The sequence below is a fragment of the Anguilla rostrata genome, chromosome 9, assembly GCF_018555375.3.
Source record: "Anguilla rostrata isolate EN2019 chromosome 9, ASM1855537v3, whole genome shotgun sequence".
In the NCBI taxonomy this organism is placed as follows: Eukaryota; Metazoa; Chordata; class Actinopteri; order Anguilliformes; family Anguillidae; genus Anguilla; species Anguilla rostrata.
The window spans coordinates 24535745-24554053 of NC_057941.1; the positions used below are offsets into that span (position 1 = coordinate 24535745).

At 40.0% G+C, this 18309-nt stretch overlaps 4 protein-coding genes across 10 annotated transcripts in view; 2 read left to right on the top strand and 2 right to left on the bottom strand.

Annotated features, from left to right (window-relative positions):
• Positions 1 to 510, bottom strand: part of hlcs (holocarboxylase synthetase (biotin-(proprionyl-CoA-carboxylase (ATP-hydrolysing)) ligase)) — a 36761-nt gene extending 36251 nt beyond the window's left edge. The window contains exon 1 of one of the 2 annotated variants that reach the window (XM_064351211.1): positions 145 to 510. In XM_064351211.1, the coding sequence (XP_064207281.1) occupies positions 145 to 378 (234 nt within the window). In that variant the 5' untranslated portion in view covers positions 379 to 510. Of the gene's footprint in view, positions 1 to 120 lie in introns of both variants that reach the window. The other variant, XM_064351210.1, reaches the window with a different exon arrangement.
• A 378-nt stretch (positions 511 to 888) lies between these two features.
• ripply3 (ripply transcriptional repressor 3) lies at positions 889 to 3138 on the top strand. Its single transcript, XM_064349433.1, has 4 exons — positions 889 to 1074; positions 1161 to 1224; positions 1597 to 1670; positions 2605 to 3138. Exons 1-4 carry the CDS (start codon positions 971 to 973, stop codon positions 2873 to 2875), a joined length of 513 nt encoding a protein of 170 aa, XP_064205503.1. The 5' UTR covers positions 889 to 970; the 3' UTR covers positions 2876 to 3138.
• Positions 3139 to 7763: 4625 nt separating this feature from the next.
• On the bottom strand, positions 7764 to 9989 carry pigp (phosphatidylinositol glycan anchor biosynthesis, class P). Of its 3 annotated transcripts, none has more exons than XM_064351221.1 (5): positions 9792 to 9989; positions 9577 to 9671; positions 8846 to 8918; positions 8634 to 8752; positions 7764 to 7922 (listed from the first exon to the last, which is right to left on the bottom strand). In XM_064351221.1, the coding sequence occupies exons 2-5, from the start codon at positions 9656 to 9658 to the stop codon at positions 7801 to 7803; spliced, it is 396 nt and encodes a 131-aa protein (XP_064207291.1). In that variant the 5' UTR covers positions 9659 to 9671; positions 9792 to 9989; the 3' UTR covers positions 7764 to 7800. The 3 variants fall into 3 exon arrangements, with proteins under 3 accessions (XP_064207291.1, XP_064207290.1, XP_064207289.1); XM_064351220.1 differs by having other exon boundaries at positions 9577 to 9668; positions 9788 to 9989; XM_064351219.1 differs by having other exon boundaries at positions 9577 to 9668; positions 9792 to 9986.
• A 1388-nt stretch (positions 9990 to 11377) lies between these two features.
• The window catches only part of ttc3 (tetratricopeptide repeat domain 3), a 34544-nt gene continuing 27612 nt past the window's right edge, over positions 11378 to 18309 (top strand). Inside the window, exons 1-7 of one of the 4 annotated variants that reach the window (XM_064351215.1) lie at positions 11378 to 11537; positions 12676 to 12753; positions 13075 to 13114; positions 13421 to 13577; positions 13971 to 14052; positions 14164 to 14217; positions 14685 to 14829. In XM_064351215.1, coding sequence (XP_064207285.1) covers positions 12685 to 12753; positions 13075 to 13114; positions 13421 to 13577; positions 13971 to 14052; positions 14164 to 14217; positions 14685 to 14829 — 547 coding nt within the window. In that variant the 5' untranslated portion in view covers positions 11378 to 11537; positions 12676 to 12684. The other 3 variants (XM_064351216.1, XM_064351213.1, XM_064351214.1) reach the window with 3 other exon arrangements.

The following is an 18309-nucleotide window of genomic DNA, read 5'->3' on the forward strand; positions in this document are numbered from 1 at the left end:
ATGCAGCCTAACCTGACCATTCATATTGTCCCACACCGACTGACAAGGCCTGAACAAGACATGGCTAGCTATAGAAGCAAACTATACAACAGCTAGCCAGTTAGCACGTCAGCTAATCACCTGCGGCTCGGTAATGTAAATGACCTTGTTGCCTAACTTGAGAAAAACGGTATCTTCGGGCAAGGAAGAACGCTGCTGTTGAATGAAACTTTGATCACTGGTGGTGTCTTGCCCGCTCTGTGTAGTCGCTGATCGCACAGCGCAAAAGGTAAAACTACTTCTCGTTCCGCACAGCTTGTGCACGGTACTCCGGATAACCAATGTGTAGCACTTCTGAAAGCGCACCCACAGATAGACGTAGCACAGCGTAATGAGCATTTTTGTCTCATCGGAAAAGCCGTCCTGGAGCCCATCTGGCCTCAGACCTCAGGTAGACATTCTGAGTAGTTCTCGCTGTTGCTTCCCTGTTGCCCGACCTACTCCGCCCATCGCCTGAACAGTCATCCTACCAGTGGGCTTGGTTTTCAGGGGAAATTACCGCCCTTGCAATTTCTTCATTTGCCACCAGAGACACACAGAAAATTTCCACCCAATGGCAATCTGTAGTTTTATAATATTGAATGCACAACACTACACTACAAAAAGCGGACAAAAGAAACGTATTATATAGTGAGGCATATGTAGGCTTTCCTCAATTTCATGGGCATGTCTAAATACACTCACACTTTAGATTTCAATTTAGGCTATATTTATACGAAATAATCAAAGCAAACCCTAATCTGAAGAGTGAAGTTGCTTTTCAGAAACAGACTCTTGAGTGCTAAAGACAAAGTGCACCCCCCCCCCCCCCCCCCCCCCCCCCCCGCGACAATACCCCCATACACCCACCTTGACACACCGTACCTCCCTGAGTGCTAGTCACCTCTTCACTTCAGGAATTCGCTCTGCGAAAGCAGGTCCAAGAGTCGGGATGCTCCCACTAAATGTGGATATGAAACCTGCAGCACACAAAGCTCAGTCTAATCAAAGTTTCCGAACTACAGGAAGCCCCGTCAACCTTGGCGAAACAGAAAGGTAGGGTCACATCTCATTATTTAAAATAGCAGAAATAATAGCCTGCTACTACGACTGATTACCTGCTGTCCGTTTCCACGTTTCAGATATCCTGTCATGTGGAGGCCATGGGTTCTGAGGCACAGAGAAGCTGGAAAACGGCAAGAAAAAGTAAATTTAAGTACTGTTCAAGAAAAAATGTCCAGTGCAGTTCATGGCTGAACATATCATAAAATATAAAACTGACATTAATAACGGTTGCAAATTTTTCACGATTAGCTCAAAAGTGAAAGTGGTGTTAGCGGCGTCTTGTCTGGCTAAATGTTTCGGTCTCTCAACTTTTAAACTTTAATGTATTGTTAGTTATTAGATGTGTCTATATATAAATTAATATAATATAATAAAAGTTCACATATATGAGACTTTATAAATGACTGAGTGGGTGTTATATATATATATATATATATATATATAAACTCAGCTAAAAACTTTGTTAGCTTACATGAATTCGGTTATTTACACATGTATTCTTCTTGTTTCTAGTCTGAAGCAGGTGGGATGGAATCATTCAATACACAGATGCCTAAAGGTGCCCTGGGATTTCAACATCCTGTCAGGTTTGTAATGAATTATTTTACAATTGAATTGAAACATCTTTAGTCTTTGTCATTGATATGGTGTAGCAGAAGGGTAAGAAAATTATGCACACTTATTTCGATAATTACAACATGTTTTGGAGTACAAAAACTTATTTAATTTCTGAATTTTTATTGTGTGTGTCTGGGTGTGTGTATGCATGCGTGAGTGACAGGGAGGGTACAATTGCTCTCACATACACAATTCGCTTATTAAAGAAGCTAAACATGTGGTCTCGTGGCTATCATTAGAGGAGAGATCTTGCAGGTTAAAAGTTAACAAGGCTGCAGCTTGTCAAGACAAACTTGAGTTTAACAAGACATTTGTTTCAAGCAAGTAGTCATAACATTTATCATTCAGTTGTGAAATTGATGGACATAAATGTGGCTTAGTAATACTTTTGACAACAATTGGGGGGAAATAGTCAAAATAGTTTTTTGTGAGCCAGTAGGAGGCAGTATTCTCTCTAAATAATTATTTCTAAGGAAATAATAAAACCAATGGTCTGCAGTGATTGGGAGACTGTGCTGCAGGAGGTGCCATCTTTTAGACGGCATAAATAGCAATTCCTGCAGGGATCACACAGTATGGATGTAAATATCTTCAAATTAAAGCTGACAGTCTGGACAACCTAACATTCATTGTTGTATTTCCAATCCAATGTGCTGGAGTACAGAGTCAGCACAAAAATTGTGCCAGTGTCCAAATACTGTATTTGAGTTGTTTCTTGTGGTATTTTCTCATCGGGTATTATTTAATGAGTTATAAAACATAATAATTTTGACAATGTACTTATACATTTTGTTTTTTAGGGATATCTCTACATTTAACACACTGATTTTTCTACTTCTTAGAGTGAGACTGCCAATCAATGTCTTCTGATGCTGCAGTAATGCCATCATTTATGTCTTCTAGGCTCTGCATGCCAAAATCCAGGACGCAGGAGTACCTGTCTCATCTGGGACAAAAGGTTCTTGCCAGTTTCCCTATTCAGGCTACCCTCCACTTCTACAACGATGACTCTAGCTCTGAAGAGGAGGAGGAGGGGGAGAAAGAGGCAGAGGAATGTGATATGGAGGAAACACGACTTCCTGCGGTCCATGTGGAGAAAACTTTTCAAGTGTGTTCATGCAGTGCTGAACGCTTGAGAGACAGCTGTGACCTCTGCTCAGTCTTTTCATTTTAGTATTTTTTCCTGGGAAAATAGATGTTTATATATCCAAGTGCATTTTTATGTACAGTGTCACCAAAAGCACAGTGGGATTATTATTTTCTAAATGGTTAAGATTTAATATTTTAAGTAGATAGTAGATATTTAGACATTTCAAAACATGCTGACTATGCGTCACATTGAAATACATTCCTCATATATGAAATGTGAATGTGTACTTGCTGTTAGATTTAGTGGTGTGTTTTCCATATTTTTAAAGAATAAAGTGTTTTCCAATATATGTTTACTTATTTTTTCTTTTATTGTAATTTCATCTAGGGACTGCCTTACACAATGTTGAGTGGCACATAGAAAACACGCTGACTAGTCAAATATCACACCCAATAAAATGCATCTGTATTGTATTTATATATTTTACCCTATAAGAAATCTGTTGTTAGATTTTTTTGGTTCTGTTCCAGGGGTTTCCATACTTCTGTTTTTTTTGTGGCCACAAAAACTATGATGGTCAAAAAGTGGTTTGAACTCAGGAGAACTAATTCAAACACATATTAACAGAGTTCCTATTAGGTGATAAATCACCAAGGTCTGTAAGTTGAGATGGTAAATTTTGGCAGATAGGGAGCTGGGAGAGACTGCTGGTCAGCCAGTGCCCATACAGCTGATGGTAGGAGGGCCTGACCCTCTGAACTTAGGATTCCTGGGTCAAAGCCTTCCCTGCCTGTTCCAGCACTGCTCTGAACAATGCAGGCTTTGGTTATGGAGAAACCCAGACTCAGTGATCCATTTCCAGTCTACGTGAAACAGGAAATGGGATTGGAAAGAGGAAAACTGAGAAGCATTGCTGCATCCTCTCCCAGGTTTCTTCTTACCTGTCCTTCAGTTTCAGGAAAACCCCAATTTTCCTAGACACTAATAGAGTACCTTTTGACCTCCATTGATGGATGACCCATTCATAAATAAAGTTAGACAGTCTGTATCATGGCACCATAACCTTCAGTTGCATATGAAGTTGGGACCCAAGTGCATGTGATACCTTCAAGAGAGACCTGAAATTAAATAATTTCTCAAAATCCAAGTCTAAAATTAGTGTTGGATACAATTAATATGGCCTTTCATAAGAAAATGTGCAGTGTAGATGTGGATATCTTTTCTGCTCTGTTATAACCACAAGATTCGATAAAGGATTACCAAAAAGATAAAAACATCTATTTATAATAGAGTAATAAGAGTATTTGTTCACATTTGGCACATTTCAAGACTGAAATAGCCCTTTTTCTTGCATTTTAAAGCTTTCAGAAAGCGACACTATTCTGATGCTTATGCTTTTTCATATTTTTTTAAAAGAGGAACATTTCTAGCAGTGGAACCCTTTTTGAAAATGGTCTTCTGCCTCTGTAGCTCATCTGTTTCAAGGTTCAATGCTTCAGACGACCTTCTATAAATAGTTGTTATTTGAACATTTTCTGGACTTTCTGTTAGCGTGAACTAGCCTGCCCATTCTCCAAAGTCGCTTGGATCACACTTAGATCACCCATTTGAATGTTTGGCTGGACAACAACTAAACCTCTTCATCATGTCTAAGTGCTTTATATATGGAGTTGCAGGCACATGGTTCCCTGTTTGGCGGAGCAGGCTATTTGCATTAACATGCAGGTGTATCTACTAAAGTGGCCACTGAGTGTATATAATTTCTAAATAGGACAGCAGGAAGTGTGCCACCTAATGAATAGATACTCACTACAAGCTCACTTCTGACTGACAGCCCAGTAAATAGTCGCACTGCCAATTGGTTTAAATGTAAAATGACATGTTAATTATACATGCCAAACTCCAAATGACATATGACCAAATGACCAATACCCAATCCTGCTGTTGGGCAATAAAAGAGGTTTTTTTTTGTTGCTCAGGTCAATAAGCTCATTTAGAATCTCAGCTGAATTTCACAGGCTTGATATTATAGTATTTTCTTTTCTTCTATGTATCTTTATATGTAATGTAACAGATAACAAATTAAGAGTTTGATTGCACCTGGTCTGTAAAACTGGGCGCAATGCTGTAGTCATATTGTCAGCTGTGCTTTTAAAGAATATGCATGATGGTGTTGAAAATAATACAAAGATGGATTGGACACTGGTCACTGATCTATGTGATGACAGAGGTCAGTGATCAAAGCCTAGACTTGAGGTGAGCCTTGGGGCAAGTTTAGCTCACAGCCTACAGTGAGGTCAACCCCCACTGGAGATGGCGGGGGGTTCATCATTGGAGCTGGCCCAGTTTACACACAGGTCAGGGGACACATTGGCACACAAAGGGTTAACACTGCCAGGTCACATGAGCCAAGCCCTGTTTGGTTTTGATGCCTTATCTCCTGCAGTGGCCAGAGACGACCCCTGATCTGTCTGGAGCGAGGGCTGGGTTAAGCATGTTGGAGTGGAGAGGCTGGGGGTTGGGGTGGCAATTGGACAGGGCTTTGGCGACGACAGTCAGACTGATTGAAGAGCCCTGGTGAAAATCCGGCAGATTCAGAGATAAGGGATCGCGCATTTCACTTATGGTCTGAGCAGTCCGAGAGGTCATGAACTGCTCTGACCCTTTCCACAAAGGCACCTCACCAACAAATACAGACAAAGGAACTTCAATATGGACCACTGTATTTACAGCTTCATGTAATGGCTGGTAAAATACAATTGAGAATCACATAAAACTTTATTGGAAGAATAATTAATATTAAATGCTAGAGCACCAAATAAACTTTTTCCCCCATGGAAATCAAATTTGAGTATTGATTTAATAGTTTAAGCATTCAGCCAATTATCCAAGTGGTAAGCAGGAATGAAAAGTGTCATATACAACAGGGTCAAGAGTTGAGATGCAAATATCTATTTACGTCTATCATTCTTGTCATACACAGAGCCAACCACGGACAGCAAAAGCTATTAATAATGATAATCATCAGAAGCTGATGAGTTTATGATGAGCTGGAGCAAGGAGTTCATCTGCAAGTCAAATCTTTGTCCTGTGACAGGTAAGTGATGGAAAAGCTGCATCTAAAACCTCAGTAAACTCCCTTAGTGTGGAGAGATGCCAGGTATGGCTGCAAGCTAACACAAGGTCACCAACTCCACCCACCCTACCTCTCACACCACACATATTGAATGCACAGGCTTTTCTGAATCAACGTATGTCAAACCAGGCAAACAGCAAAATTACCTAAATTAATATGGATGCTTAGGAATTCTCAGAATGCAAAGTAAATGCTAGAAATTAACTTTTGGTCCATTTTCCAAGTTCCAAGTTCGTCGGTGTAATGGGGAGAGCGAGAAATTGTGAGTGTGGAGAAGAAAAATGAGGTAAGAGAAGACCGTTGACATTCTATTAATCATTAACTCTTTTGGAAAATAGTTCTTCTTGGCTGCCCATATATTTTTTAATATTTGGGTGAAATATTTTCCAAACGGAACAATTTTTAAGCAGGCTGTACACTAAGCCATCTATGAGACTGGTAAATTAACATTTTAGTTTTATTCAGGGCATAAATATATATACCCACAGTTCCAATGGATAATATAAGTTCCCAGGAAAAACGATGATTGATTTTAGAAATAAATCCAAGGTTATCCTTTCATTTTTAACTAATAATTTCCAGTCAAAATTTTACCATATAAATGACCAGACATGGGGTAAATTTGTTTCACCTGTGCGAACAAGATCACATGACATAATAATGGGGAGCACCATGGTGTGGAACTAGTATGACTGTGGACAACCATAAGGCTTATTTACATACTGCACTCCATTTTCATTTTTATTTGAATAAAAATGCAGGGAGACCAGGAGAGGAGCACGGGGGACTAAGGTTCAATAAGAATTATGTCCAGAATGTGAAATACCATTAGGATTAATACTAAGTTTCTTCCAACATTCAGGCAAGAGACAATGGTTTAAAATTTTTATAATATTTTAAATACAGCTGTACTCTACGACATTAAACTGTTGTAAATAAGATCAATTCATTCAAACAATAAGCATTTTACATGACACAATTTATTGGGTTACACATTTATCACAATTGAAAATATATTACGATAATGACTAATCAAACAACACCAACATTTTAGGTTCAGTTCTTCATTTGTTCAGGACCATACTCTTAACATAACACCGGTGTTAACTTGTTCTCTGGTTTCTCACTAATATTCATATTTCATAGCAATATTTATGGAATATGCGCATTCAGGACTGCTGGGTGGCATCCTGTTCTAAGGCATCAGTCGACCCCATGGTCTGGACTGGCTAGTGTCACCCAAGCATGGATGGGTTTCAGTTGGCTGAGATGACAGAGTCTCATCGCTAACATGCAACACTTGTTGATCGAGTACCCAGCTGTACATTAAGAGTTTTCCTCTGACTCATGTGAGTGCAAGCTTGACTTAAGCACATGCTTATCTGCGGTCTCCTGAATCAACAGAACAGGAGAGGTTGTGGCTATAAGAGCTGAAATATGAGTGGGCATCACACATTGATGAGGAAAATGGGGTAGAAACATTTTTTAAAATCAGAACCATCAAGGATCCCCCCCCCCCGTTTCTCCTTTCTTTCCTTCCTTTCTTTCTTTCCACTCATCATGCCAGTGCAGCTACTTGTATAAATGCCATATTGTCACCCAGAATCTCAGTTGGTAGGAAATTCCCAGGATAATCGCTCAACAGTAGCTCCTCTGGTCAAATGGGTGCCTAGGATCCACCAGCACAAGTTTTGCTTGTAAGTCTTGGCAAGTTATGGATTGTAGAGCAAAAGGAAGTGATTGACTGGCTACACACATTTCAGAAGATCCACTAGCTGCCCTAACTGGCAAAGAAGACAGCAGCAGAGGCCGACAATCATGATTTGGCATTCAATATTGGGTTGAGAAAAGTCCACTGCATTAACTTTTTTGTTTAATGATATTCTTGAGGTGAGAGATAAAAAATTCTGTTCACTTCACTAATGGAGATGTCTTTTAACCTGGGTATCGCCTCCTTTTGAGAGTTTTCCGCCTGCTGGCTTCGGGCATAACCATCTGCAAAAACACCAGACAGCACTTAAGTGACATAAGATGTCTGAATATAAAAACTTAGGGTATGGTTAAACCTAGTTTGTTGGATCTCTGACAGTGATGTAGTTGCAGTGTTTCCGAGTCATCTAATCATACCTGTATTCCACAAAACATACATTAGCAGGTGAATGACAAGCAAACACAGCAAGATTGAAAATTGAATTGGACAAGCCATATTAAAAATGTGTACTAGGACACAAATCATTTCAAATTCACTTGGTGAGAAAGCACCCATAAAATTAATAAGAAAACCAATAGCAACCAAAAATGAATAAATGCTGTGTGGCAGTCAATAGGGCAGCCAGCTCATCACCCATTCACAGCCAGTGGCTCAATTCCCTACAGTGACAAAATAGTCAATGGACTGAGTAATGGAACAGGTTTAGCCCAGACTTCATGTGCTGTTACAGTAAGTGCACACACAACACACCTCCAGTGGTTTCTTCAGAGACCTTTCCCACAGAGCAGATCAGTAGACTAGTGGACAGCCACTTGCCTACCACAGTAATCTTGAAAAATAAGAGTGAGACAAGCCTACTGTACTTAACAGAACCTCATTGCCTATATTTCATTTGAGTTCACTGAGCAGGACAGGCAAAACCAGCACACACTGGTCATTCAGACCATGTCTAAGTGGTCTGTCTGGGGTTCTCTAAGCAACAGTGAGCCTCCCACCTGTAACTGTGTCCACAGAGCAGAGGGGAGCGGTGTTCATCATATTCACACCGAATAGAAGGATGAAGCACATGGTTATGGCTACCAGGAGATAGATCGGCACAGCAAGTGCCCAGTACCTAAAACAAATAACATGAAATCAGCCAATAAACCCCCACCATTCATTGCACTCACACAGCATAATTAAGAATAATCTGGTCTCGTGCACTTACTTTTGAGGCCAGTAGGTCAGCCCAATTGAATGCAGCCAAGATTCTGGAACATATGCCCACACTAAATACAAGACTAAGAACACAAAAATGAAAACATTCAGGTATTTCTTACCTAAATGTACTTGGCGACTGGAACGCCAAATGCAACATGTTCTAAGTTTGTTGCTGGCAGTGATACAACTACACATCACATTATTTACACATCATAATGATCGACTTCATATTACTTTAACTTGATCTATAGCGATACATGAAGGTGTGCAAATGAACTTTGCTCGTCTGATATCGAGTTTCCGGTATCGAAGTATATAATAATCTTTTAAAACGATTATCCTGAACACACGCCAGGCGAACTATGTCGAGTGTGTACGCTTCGTGTAAACTCTGGAAACCAATACTATGCATCTGCGCATGCATGGTTTTTAAAAGCCAATTTGAGAGACACCTATGATATGTTGTTTGCAGGGTAAACTGCCCTGGTTACAATGTGGATCAATATGTTACATAATATTCAACTTAAATTTTCCTGTACGAGTAAAATAAATAAGCAAGTTCTTACTAACGACGTTAAGAAAACGTTGAAAACTATGTATCAAAGTAGGCAAATACTACAAGTTTTCGACTAGCTGAACACAACTATAAACGAACGCTTTTATGCTAACTACCTAATGAAAATCCTGTCTCATTTCCCAAAATGATCACCTGAAATATATACAGATAAATTGACTCACAAAAACCAAACTGAGAACCGAGGAAGAGGACAAATCCGTAAATGGCTCTCTCGGGTAGCGGGGAAGGGGAGTTTTCCATCATAATCCTTGATCTACTCGAGAGAGAAAAAGCGTTTAATGAGATGTCTCTATCAATCCGAAGATAATATGCACGGTTAATTTGTCCACCCTAGATGGGATAACTAGATCAACTTTTCGATAGATAATTTACCTACCAATCCGTTGAACTGTGCCAACACCGAGGGGACAATTATATTATTGGTAAATCGTACCGTGGATGCTCTATGGGAGTATTCAGATGCGTACGAACTTGTGGAAATAGCTAACTACTGAAAGAGGTGCCACCGTACAGCAACCATCAGGGCAGTTCACTGTCTCGTTCGGTAACGTTTCAGTTCTATGGTAGGTGCACCCCAATGCGAATGCGCTTACCGCCACCTATTGGGTTGGAGTGTCCATTCATTTAATAGGAAGTGGAGAAGTCGATAATATTTGGTCCTTCGGTAAGTGGGGTTCCAGGCATGTGATATTGACTCGGTTCCTAAATGCAGGTTCTGGTTGGTTTTTTTTTATTTTTTAGATATTTTGACTAAATGAATTCACCCATTTACACAGAAAAACTAGCAATTCCCGTCCTTTATTTTGTAGGTCTCGTGGCACTCATCTTGATGATAGCACTGTTTTTTAAATAGCTGGCTAGTAACCAACTACCTATCTGTAGCTCTGGCCTGTAGCCTATACCATGTTCAGACAGCTAACCATGACTTTGCTTTCACTAGGTCGTTGTCTTTATTCCCACAATGAACCATCACAGAGAAGACATCTTCGTATTGCCGTGAGCAAATCATTGGTGGTCTTTTGGTATACCCTCATGTTTGCCTCCCATGGGACATGCTGCAAAAGATCTCCCTCAGACATTGCAGTTGCATGTTCGTGCATCTGCCATTTGGTGTCAATACAACTGATAAATGACATTCCTTCCATCCAAATACCCAGAAATTTGTACAATTTTCAGGACCATTCATTATAGTTTAGCCATAGTTCCTGATCAAATATACCTTTTGAAAATTCTTCTGTCACAAGCATATTTTTTTGCAAGTCCACATGTAAATACCTTCAAATTAAAGCTGAAGGACTGCACTTTGAGGTCATATTCATTATTTAATTTCAACTCCAATATGCTGGGGTAGACAGCTAAAATAACAATAACTTTGTCAATGTCCAAATATTTATGGACCTTACTGTAGCCTACTTTCAGAAGAGATATGCAATTATTTATTGTGTATATTTGCCTAAAACACATTTTCACAATCTGCTTTCATATTAAACGTATGATCGATAATCAAGCCATCGGGGAAGTTGTATTTTGCCTTCAAAAGTCTTATTTGACTTATTCATTTTAATGCAGAGCCCCAATGTGTTCCACTGACAGAACAAATAGCAGTACAGGCTTACAACCTAATTTTTAACAACATATTTGTTTTTTACAGTCTATCTTAGGTTAACTGAGGGCGTGATTTCCTGTCGTGTACATATGCATGTCTACACTACGTTCATTTCAGTAACTGGTCACTACTGCACTACCACGTTCCCGGTGGACAGAGCTAAATAAGAATAAATGCAAAGCATAGCCAGTGCTGCTTCTCGTGGTTTTCAGAATAAACTAAATTAAATCACCCATATTTTAAGCTTTTACATAAACAGCTAACGTTTCTCTTCCTTTATTTTGCAGCTCTAGTGGAATACATCTCGACGACAGCGCTGATTTGGCAAAACTAGCACGTTTATTATTTTGTCCGCCAGTTCTATTTATGATTTCCGGATAAGATTTTTCGTTTCTTGTCACGTGGCATACATTATTGTTGCTAGCGAGTCTGGGTGGCTATTGTCTAGTGGCAAGCTACTGAGTATGCAAAGCTGGCCAGATAGGACATCCTGACCCAGCGAGCCAGTCCTGAAAGGTGAGACCGGGATAAGATGTAGAAACCTACGACTGAACATGACTTAGTGTTCCTGAATTTTTCATATTTTGAAGTGAACTAGCTGTTTAAATAGGTGGAGTCTTTGGCCGCAAGCCATTGCAAATGACGACGGTACTGAGCCAGATAGCATTTGCGAGCCTACTGTCCGATTCAGTAACGTTAGATCAAGGTATCGCTAGTCAACAGTAGCTCGCTGTTCAGCTAGCTACGATAGCTGTTATTACAAGGTAGGTACATTGTTGCATCTAGTTAACTAGTTAATTGAAAAACTTAGCTAATTACTTAGCTGACAGCCGTTTCATCATCTGGCGTGTTGGCCTAGCGTGTTTGCTAGCGTTATAGCTACGTGGGATTTGCAACGTAAATTTGCATGGCAAATGATGAAACTGGAAAAAGAGATCTTTTTTGTGTTCAGTGTGCTAGGTAGCTAGTTTGATACTTTGGCTTGACCCAAGGCTATAATATTTAGTTTAGCTACCGTCACCACTTAGACGTTTTTTGGCGCACAAGTTGTTCTGTTTTGCTACTATGGTAAAATGGTTATTTAATGTTACTACTGATTTTTGCGGCCCTTACTTAGTTGTGCTATTAGCCTTTTCTTCACATGCGTCGTCACAAGCCAACATTCACGAGTAAACGAGACATTTTTGAATGGCGTTGTCCCAAATACCACTAGTAGGAGTTTTTAAACGTCTCTCACCGTTGACAGTCGGTCAGTAATTGGCTACAACTATGGTTTACTCAACCACCGTACCACGCAATAATCGTTGGACATAATGGATGAGTGGACAATCTCAGTGTCTCCGATTGTCTCAGTAATTTAGGTACAAAATGTGGTATTGTTGTAACTTGGCAGGTATCATGAAATCCGCCCTTGTAGCATGTGGCTTGTGACATCTGGTTGGTTTGGTGTAGTCCCGACCTCAGGCGCGGTCTCTAGTGAATCACTGAACCGTACTGTAACGTTTGATTGCAAGCTTGAAAGGGGAGGTGTGTTTTGAATCCAGGACACGCCTCAAATGTTTTCACACCACCATTGCTTCTTTTGCGACTTTAAATATGTTGTAGCCGTCTCGTACATTGACGCTACATTTCAATCCTTTTTTACTTTGATCAGCTTCTAAAAATGTCAGATTCGGACGGAGACTCGGACATCGATGAAGTTCCGGAGGAGGCCCCACACAGGGCAAATAGGGTGAGTGTTGGAGTGGTTTATCCTGACATCAAAATTTAAGATAAAACAAATAATTGCGCTACAAGCAAAAGTTGAAATCTTGCATGAAATTCTTTAACAGGTTGGCCTATGTCCACCCCTACATTAAAGAGTTATGGCAGGGAAGCGTAATGTGTCAAATTAGAATCCTCAGTGCTGTATTCATGTGTTTTTGTAATCTTAAATTCACTTCATTTCAGTCATTTCACTGTCGGTATTCCATTAGACTGAGACCATTGGAGTTTTATCCCCAACTGTAGAACGGCAATAATGGAAAATAATTACTGGTCATTTTCCCCTCAGGCCTATGAAAAACAAATAGCAGCTCCAGTAAGTTCTTTTGGTAAGTTGAAATTCATGATTAAACAATGCAATTAAGCTAATTGAAATATCAATACATTTTTTACAGTAAAAAGTAAAAGTGAAAAATTTAGTGGTCTAAATTAAGGTATTATTATTACTCACAAGTCAGATCGTATGTGTGTTGTCCTGCTGATGATTGGTTGAAACCATGGTAAAAAAATTGCATACTATAGCTGCCATAATTTGAAACCTTGCAGCGTGCTGTAAAGAAAGTCTAAAGACATCAAGGTGATGTGCAAACAGTTCACCCTTTGTTTTCATTTTTTGTATGTGTCTGAATTTGAAGACATTTTCGAGCGATGGATGCAGATCCCAGTGTCATTGAAAAAGAAAGCGGGCCATTTGATGCACATGGGTGTGTTCTGGTGGAGCATTCTGCTTCGGCAACAGGAGAAAACCAGCGTCACACACTGGGCTATACAAGTGGGGTTCCTGGATTCCCAGTAAGTTATTCTTTTGCATTGGGAACAGGGATTCCCTACTGTGTTGAACTCCTTTGGATATTGTGTCTCTTGAGTTAATGTCCTGCCAGTAGTACACATAGAAGAAGTGCTGCAGCTATACGAAGTGCACTTCTTTAGTGCACTTGCCCATGTTTTAGTGATTGCTTTGCACAGTGGAGAATACAGTGTTACATGATTGCTTGCAATGATGAGAAAAGAAGCTCATCTTTCGTAGTTGATTGTGTGTGGCATATCGTTGGCAGGAGTTAATGCAGTGAAAACCATAAACCTACATCACCCATGGTGGGATCATGCACTTTGATGTGATGAATCTGATGCTTTGGTGCACCTCAGTTTTTTTTTTTTTTTTGTCTCTTGATTTTTTTCCTCCAGTTTGACCAGTGACTTGAGTTTGAAGAGACTCTTTAAACTAGAAATCTTGGAATCTCTTCTCAGAGCTTTGGAGAAAGGATGTGTAAGTTCCCCTCACCCCCATTTATGGTTATAAAATGTTTTGCATGGGTGACACTGATTTCTGGTTTTGTTTATGCTGATCGTTCCATAATGATTCATTTCTTCTCCACAGTTATCTGATGACTTAACAAAGTGTATGGTTACTCTGGGTGCCCGGTTTGACATGGTAAGCCTTTATATTTTCATAGTGTCCCAAATGTTCAATGTGTACTTCACTACTGTCTGTGCCACCTCCAGTTTCAGTCATTCTGTTGCCTGGATGAACCTGTTTTTAGAGACGTGAAGTTCCTCTTTCCAAAACTGTGTTATTTATAATTTGAAGTATGGAAAAATGCTCTTGACATGAAATAAGAAAGGGATATAATATTGCATCATTTTTTTTTTTTTTTAAGAAAATACTGGTTCTTAGTTCATCAGTTGGATTCAAGTTTGAGCTGATGTCTTGATGCTTATGTAACCTATTTCCCATTTGGTTGTTAAATGGCTTTAAAAATGGATGAGCCCATTATTTCATCTGTAATGTTATTTCAGTGCTGCAGATGATGGGAGTTTTCCTGAACAGTAACATTCTGGCAGTTTTTTAAGCGACCATTGAGTCTAGTTGTGTATCATCCATTTTGTCTGCTTTCCCAGGGTCCATCTGGTCACCAGGCAGACTGTATGGAGAGAGCTTTACACTGGCTGGAAAGGACAGGGGAGCCTGGGATCCTCCTGCAGGTCCAGCGGCTGGGAAGCCCGCGGATGCGCTTTCTTACCCTCTCATATTTGTTCACTGAATGTGAGTACAGTTAAGTCATAATGAGAGACTAGTTTCCTCCTATTCCTTATCTGATGTGCCTCTCCCACTCTTCAACACTAATGCCAGTGACAAATTAGGTAGTCTTTTTGGATCCGCAATAGAGGCTATGCATTGACGTCACTTTCCCACTGGAATACGCCCCCTCAGTCGGACTGAGTGGCAAAACATGCTGCGACATGGCTGCCTTTAGTAGAGGAAACTGCAAAACCGGGAGTAAAACAAACGATTATCTGCTTAAATTAAAGGCAGTTGGACTCAACAGTGATCCTTACAACTTACCAAAGGACCAGTGGTCCATGGACATTCAACAAGAAATCGGAGCTATCTTTTTACAGACTACCGAAAGCTAAAGAAAAGAGAAGCAAATGGATTGCTGCAATTCGCAGAAACAACTGGAATCCAGGCACTGAAACGTGGATTTGTGGTTGTTATTTTGTGTCAGGTATGTTGGATTTTTGGATAAAATCATACCTTAGTGTTAGCTAGCCAAGCATATAAATTATCTAACCATCCCCCCTTTGTTTGTAGAACACAAGGCTCATCATCATGGATGTTTTTTTAAATAAATGCTGACAAAAACTTTACAGTTACACAGAATATAAATGAAAGATGCTAAATATTTAATTGATGAGTAGTCAATACAGTACATAACTTAAGGTATGATTTTACCCAAAAATTCAACATACCTGACACAAAATGACAACCACAAATCCACGTTTCGGTGCCTGGATTCCAGTTGTTTCTGCAAATTGCAGCGATCCATTTGCTTCTCTTTTCTTTAGCTTTCGGCAGTCTGTAAAAAGATAGCTCCGATTTTTTGTTGAATCTATTTGTACAGTCAATCGCACAACAGCTCTTTCCCATTTTAGATGTGTTTTTTGTGTTTTCGCGGCAGTCAAGCTGAACGCGAATGCTGCAACTCAGTAGTCTTTCTGCCACTCAGTGGGTGTAACCGCAGTGACTACCACTTACTGTGACGTCATGTGCATACCCTCTATAGTCTTTTTTGGTCCGACAGTGGTGCATATGCAGATGAATGGAAGGCAGGGCTCCAGACTAACTGTTTACATTGGTTGCACTGGTGCGCCTAACTTTTTCATTTAGGTGCACCAGCACATAATTTAGGTGCACCCAAAACTTTTCACCGCGCCTTTTGGTGCCGCAATAATACATTTTAAGTGTTACCTTTTTTGTCAGTTTTGTCAGTTCCCATACACATTGGTCATTTCTTAACACATTATGTAAATGATTGTAAACAGGAATAAAGGTGCAGATAAATGTTTTTTCTTTATTTAAATCACAGCACAAACAAGCAATCGCAATAACCTCAATTGTTTCAAAAATAAACTTAAAAAGTGCTGATGTTTAAAGTGCTTGACAAACTCAAATAAATAAATCAAACTCAAATAACTCAAACAAAAGTGTGCGCTGCTCCCGGAGGAGTACAGGGCGCGGTTTCACACGTACACACTAGTGATGTGCAGATCGGCTCTGACGTCATCCGAATCCACATGTACACATAAATCATCCACCCGCCACCCACCCGAACGAATTATTTTCTCCGATTTAGAGACCCGCACCCGATCACACATTACCGTTATTTCTCATTATTTCGCAGCTGTTGCATATGACATGCCCAGCACTTGACTCGTCATGGTTAAGTATTTACTAAATGGTTACTAAATCGCTCCCACACAGAACTTTTCTGCCCTTCTTTTTTCTTTTAAATTCTCCTTTTTTAATTTTCTCTTGGATCTTTTTTGCCTCAATTGCTGCTTGGATGCCGCAGTTGGCGCAATGAGAGTCTAGTCTGCTAATTCGTGCCTGACGAAAAATGAAGCTTAAAATATGTTCACATTTTAGAGAATGTAATTAATATTTTCCTCATTAATGATGTATTATTTCACCCACCCGCAACCCATCCGCTATTAATCAGAATGTTAATTTTTATAACTCGGCCCGCCCGATCCGCGGATTAATCGCGGTGGCCATGGATATAACCGCGATCCGCGCATCACTAATACACACATGCCTTATTTTTTTCCCCCACCCGCATTCAGCGAAGAAGAATATCAGGGTCAGAGCCAATCAGAGGCAGAGTAGGGGCGGGTCTTCGCAGAATAGATGAGAGATGACAGCCTATCTGGGTACTTTACCCTTGCGTCAGTGCCCCCGCCCCTTTTTGCGTGAAAGCGGCCCCTCTAATTTGACTGGCGGTAAATGGAAATTCCGAGGTCTTTGCCAATTTAATAGCATAAAATAAGAATACCGTATTGCTTTTTACCTATTAGGAGCTTAAATCCTATGGCCAATCAGGCAAACAATTATGTTATGTCGTTGCCGATCAACGATCGGCGTCATTATATAGAAAAAATTAAAGAAACAGCGAGCTAGCTGTTAGCTAACTTAACCCTTTTGTTTCAGGCTGACATTAAATTGGGATTTCCTTGGCTTTTCAGTATGTTCTATGTACTGCCCTTTCAATGCAGCATCAACATTCACTACTTTGACTTTTAACATAACTGTTGACTTTAACATCATTAACTAATCTGTGATGAAGTGTTTGGCACAGACGTACACTCATTCACTTCCATTGCTGTATGTTCATATATTTCTAGTTGGCGAGCTAGATTTGTTCCTACTTATAAATAACAAGAATAAATCAGATTTTACAAGCTAGACAGCAAGCTATCAAATTCATTAACGGTAGCAAATCACAGTAGTTAGCCTGTACTGGCTCACATTTGGATTGCCTGACTAATAGTTAGCTATGTTACACTACATCAATTCCGTGCGACTTCTTTGATGATCAGTGAAATTAACCGATTCGTGTAACAAAACAAACAAACGAATGATAACGTTAATTCACTGAATGCATAATATAGTTTAACCCAGTTTACTGTAAATTAGCCAACCATGGGGACCATTCGCTCTTAACCAGCTAGCTAACATTTGTTAGCCAGCTTATTTAACTTTGATGCGTTAATGGCCGGGGCCCACAGTTTACCATTTTCATCCTCTGTGCGGATGGCCTGAAGCCGCAGATCGCTTCTTTTACTGTCCTTCACTCTTTGGGGAAGTAAAGAAAATCTTAAACGGGTTTTTTTTTATTGTTTGATGTACAAAATACGACGCAGCAGCTTTTAGGCATGGTGCCACTAGTTTTTTTCCCAATTTGGCACCGGCTAGTGTTGTCATTCGCGAACAATTAATTCAAAAGAACGTATCTTTTGGGTGAACGAACTGAACTGAATCACTTTTTGAAATGATCTGTTCATTTCTCAGTCAGTTCAGTTGAGCGCGATCGTGATTCGTTCGCAGGGATACACTGAACGGTGCATGTTCAGTGATTCATTCACAGAACGTACACAGTGAACGTGAGCCCTAAGTGATAGACAGTCGCTGAGTCACTCAAGCCCGCCCCACTCGCTCTCCCACATGTCTTGAAGTCTCGAAGTA

Bases quoted from the DNA above. Each gene is read 5' to 3' on its own strand.
- pigp (XM_064351221.1), bottom strand. From the start codon at position 9,658: ATGATGGAAAACTCCCCTTCCCCGCTACCCGAGAGAGCCATTTACGGA. The intron at 8,753-8,845 runs GTAAGTGCACGA...TATTTGTTTTAG, and splicing joins CTGACCTACTGGCCTCAAAA to GTACTGGGCACTTGCTGTGC. The intron at 7,923-8,633 runs GTGGGAGGCTCA...GTGTTTTTGCAG, and splicing joins CTCTGTGGACACAGTTACAG to ATGGTTATGCCCGAAGCCAG.
- ripply3 (XM_064349433.1), top strand. From the start codon at position 971: ATGCTCCCACTAAATGTGGATATGAAACCTGCAGCACACAAAGCTCAG. The intron at 1,225-1,596 runs GTAAATTTAAGT...TCTTGTTTCTAG, and splicing joins CTGGAAAACGGCAAGAAAAA to TCTGAAGCAGGTGGGATGGA. The intron at 1,671-2,604 runs GTTTGTAATGAA...TATGTCTTCTAG, and splicing joins GGATTTCAACATCCTGTCAG to GCTCTGCATGCCAAAATCCA.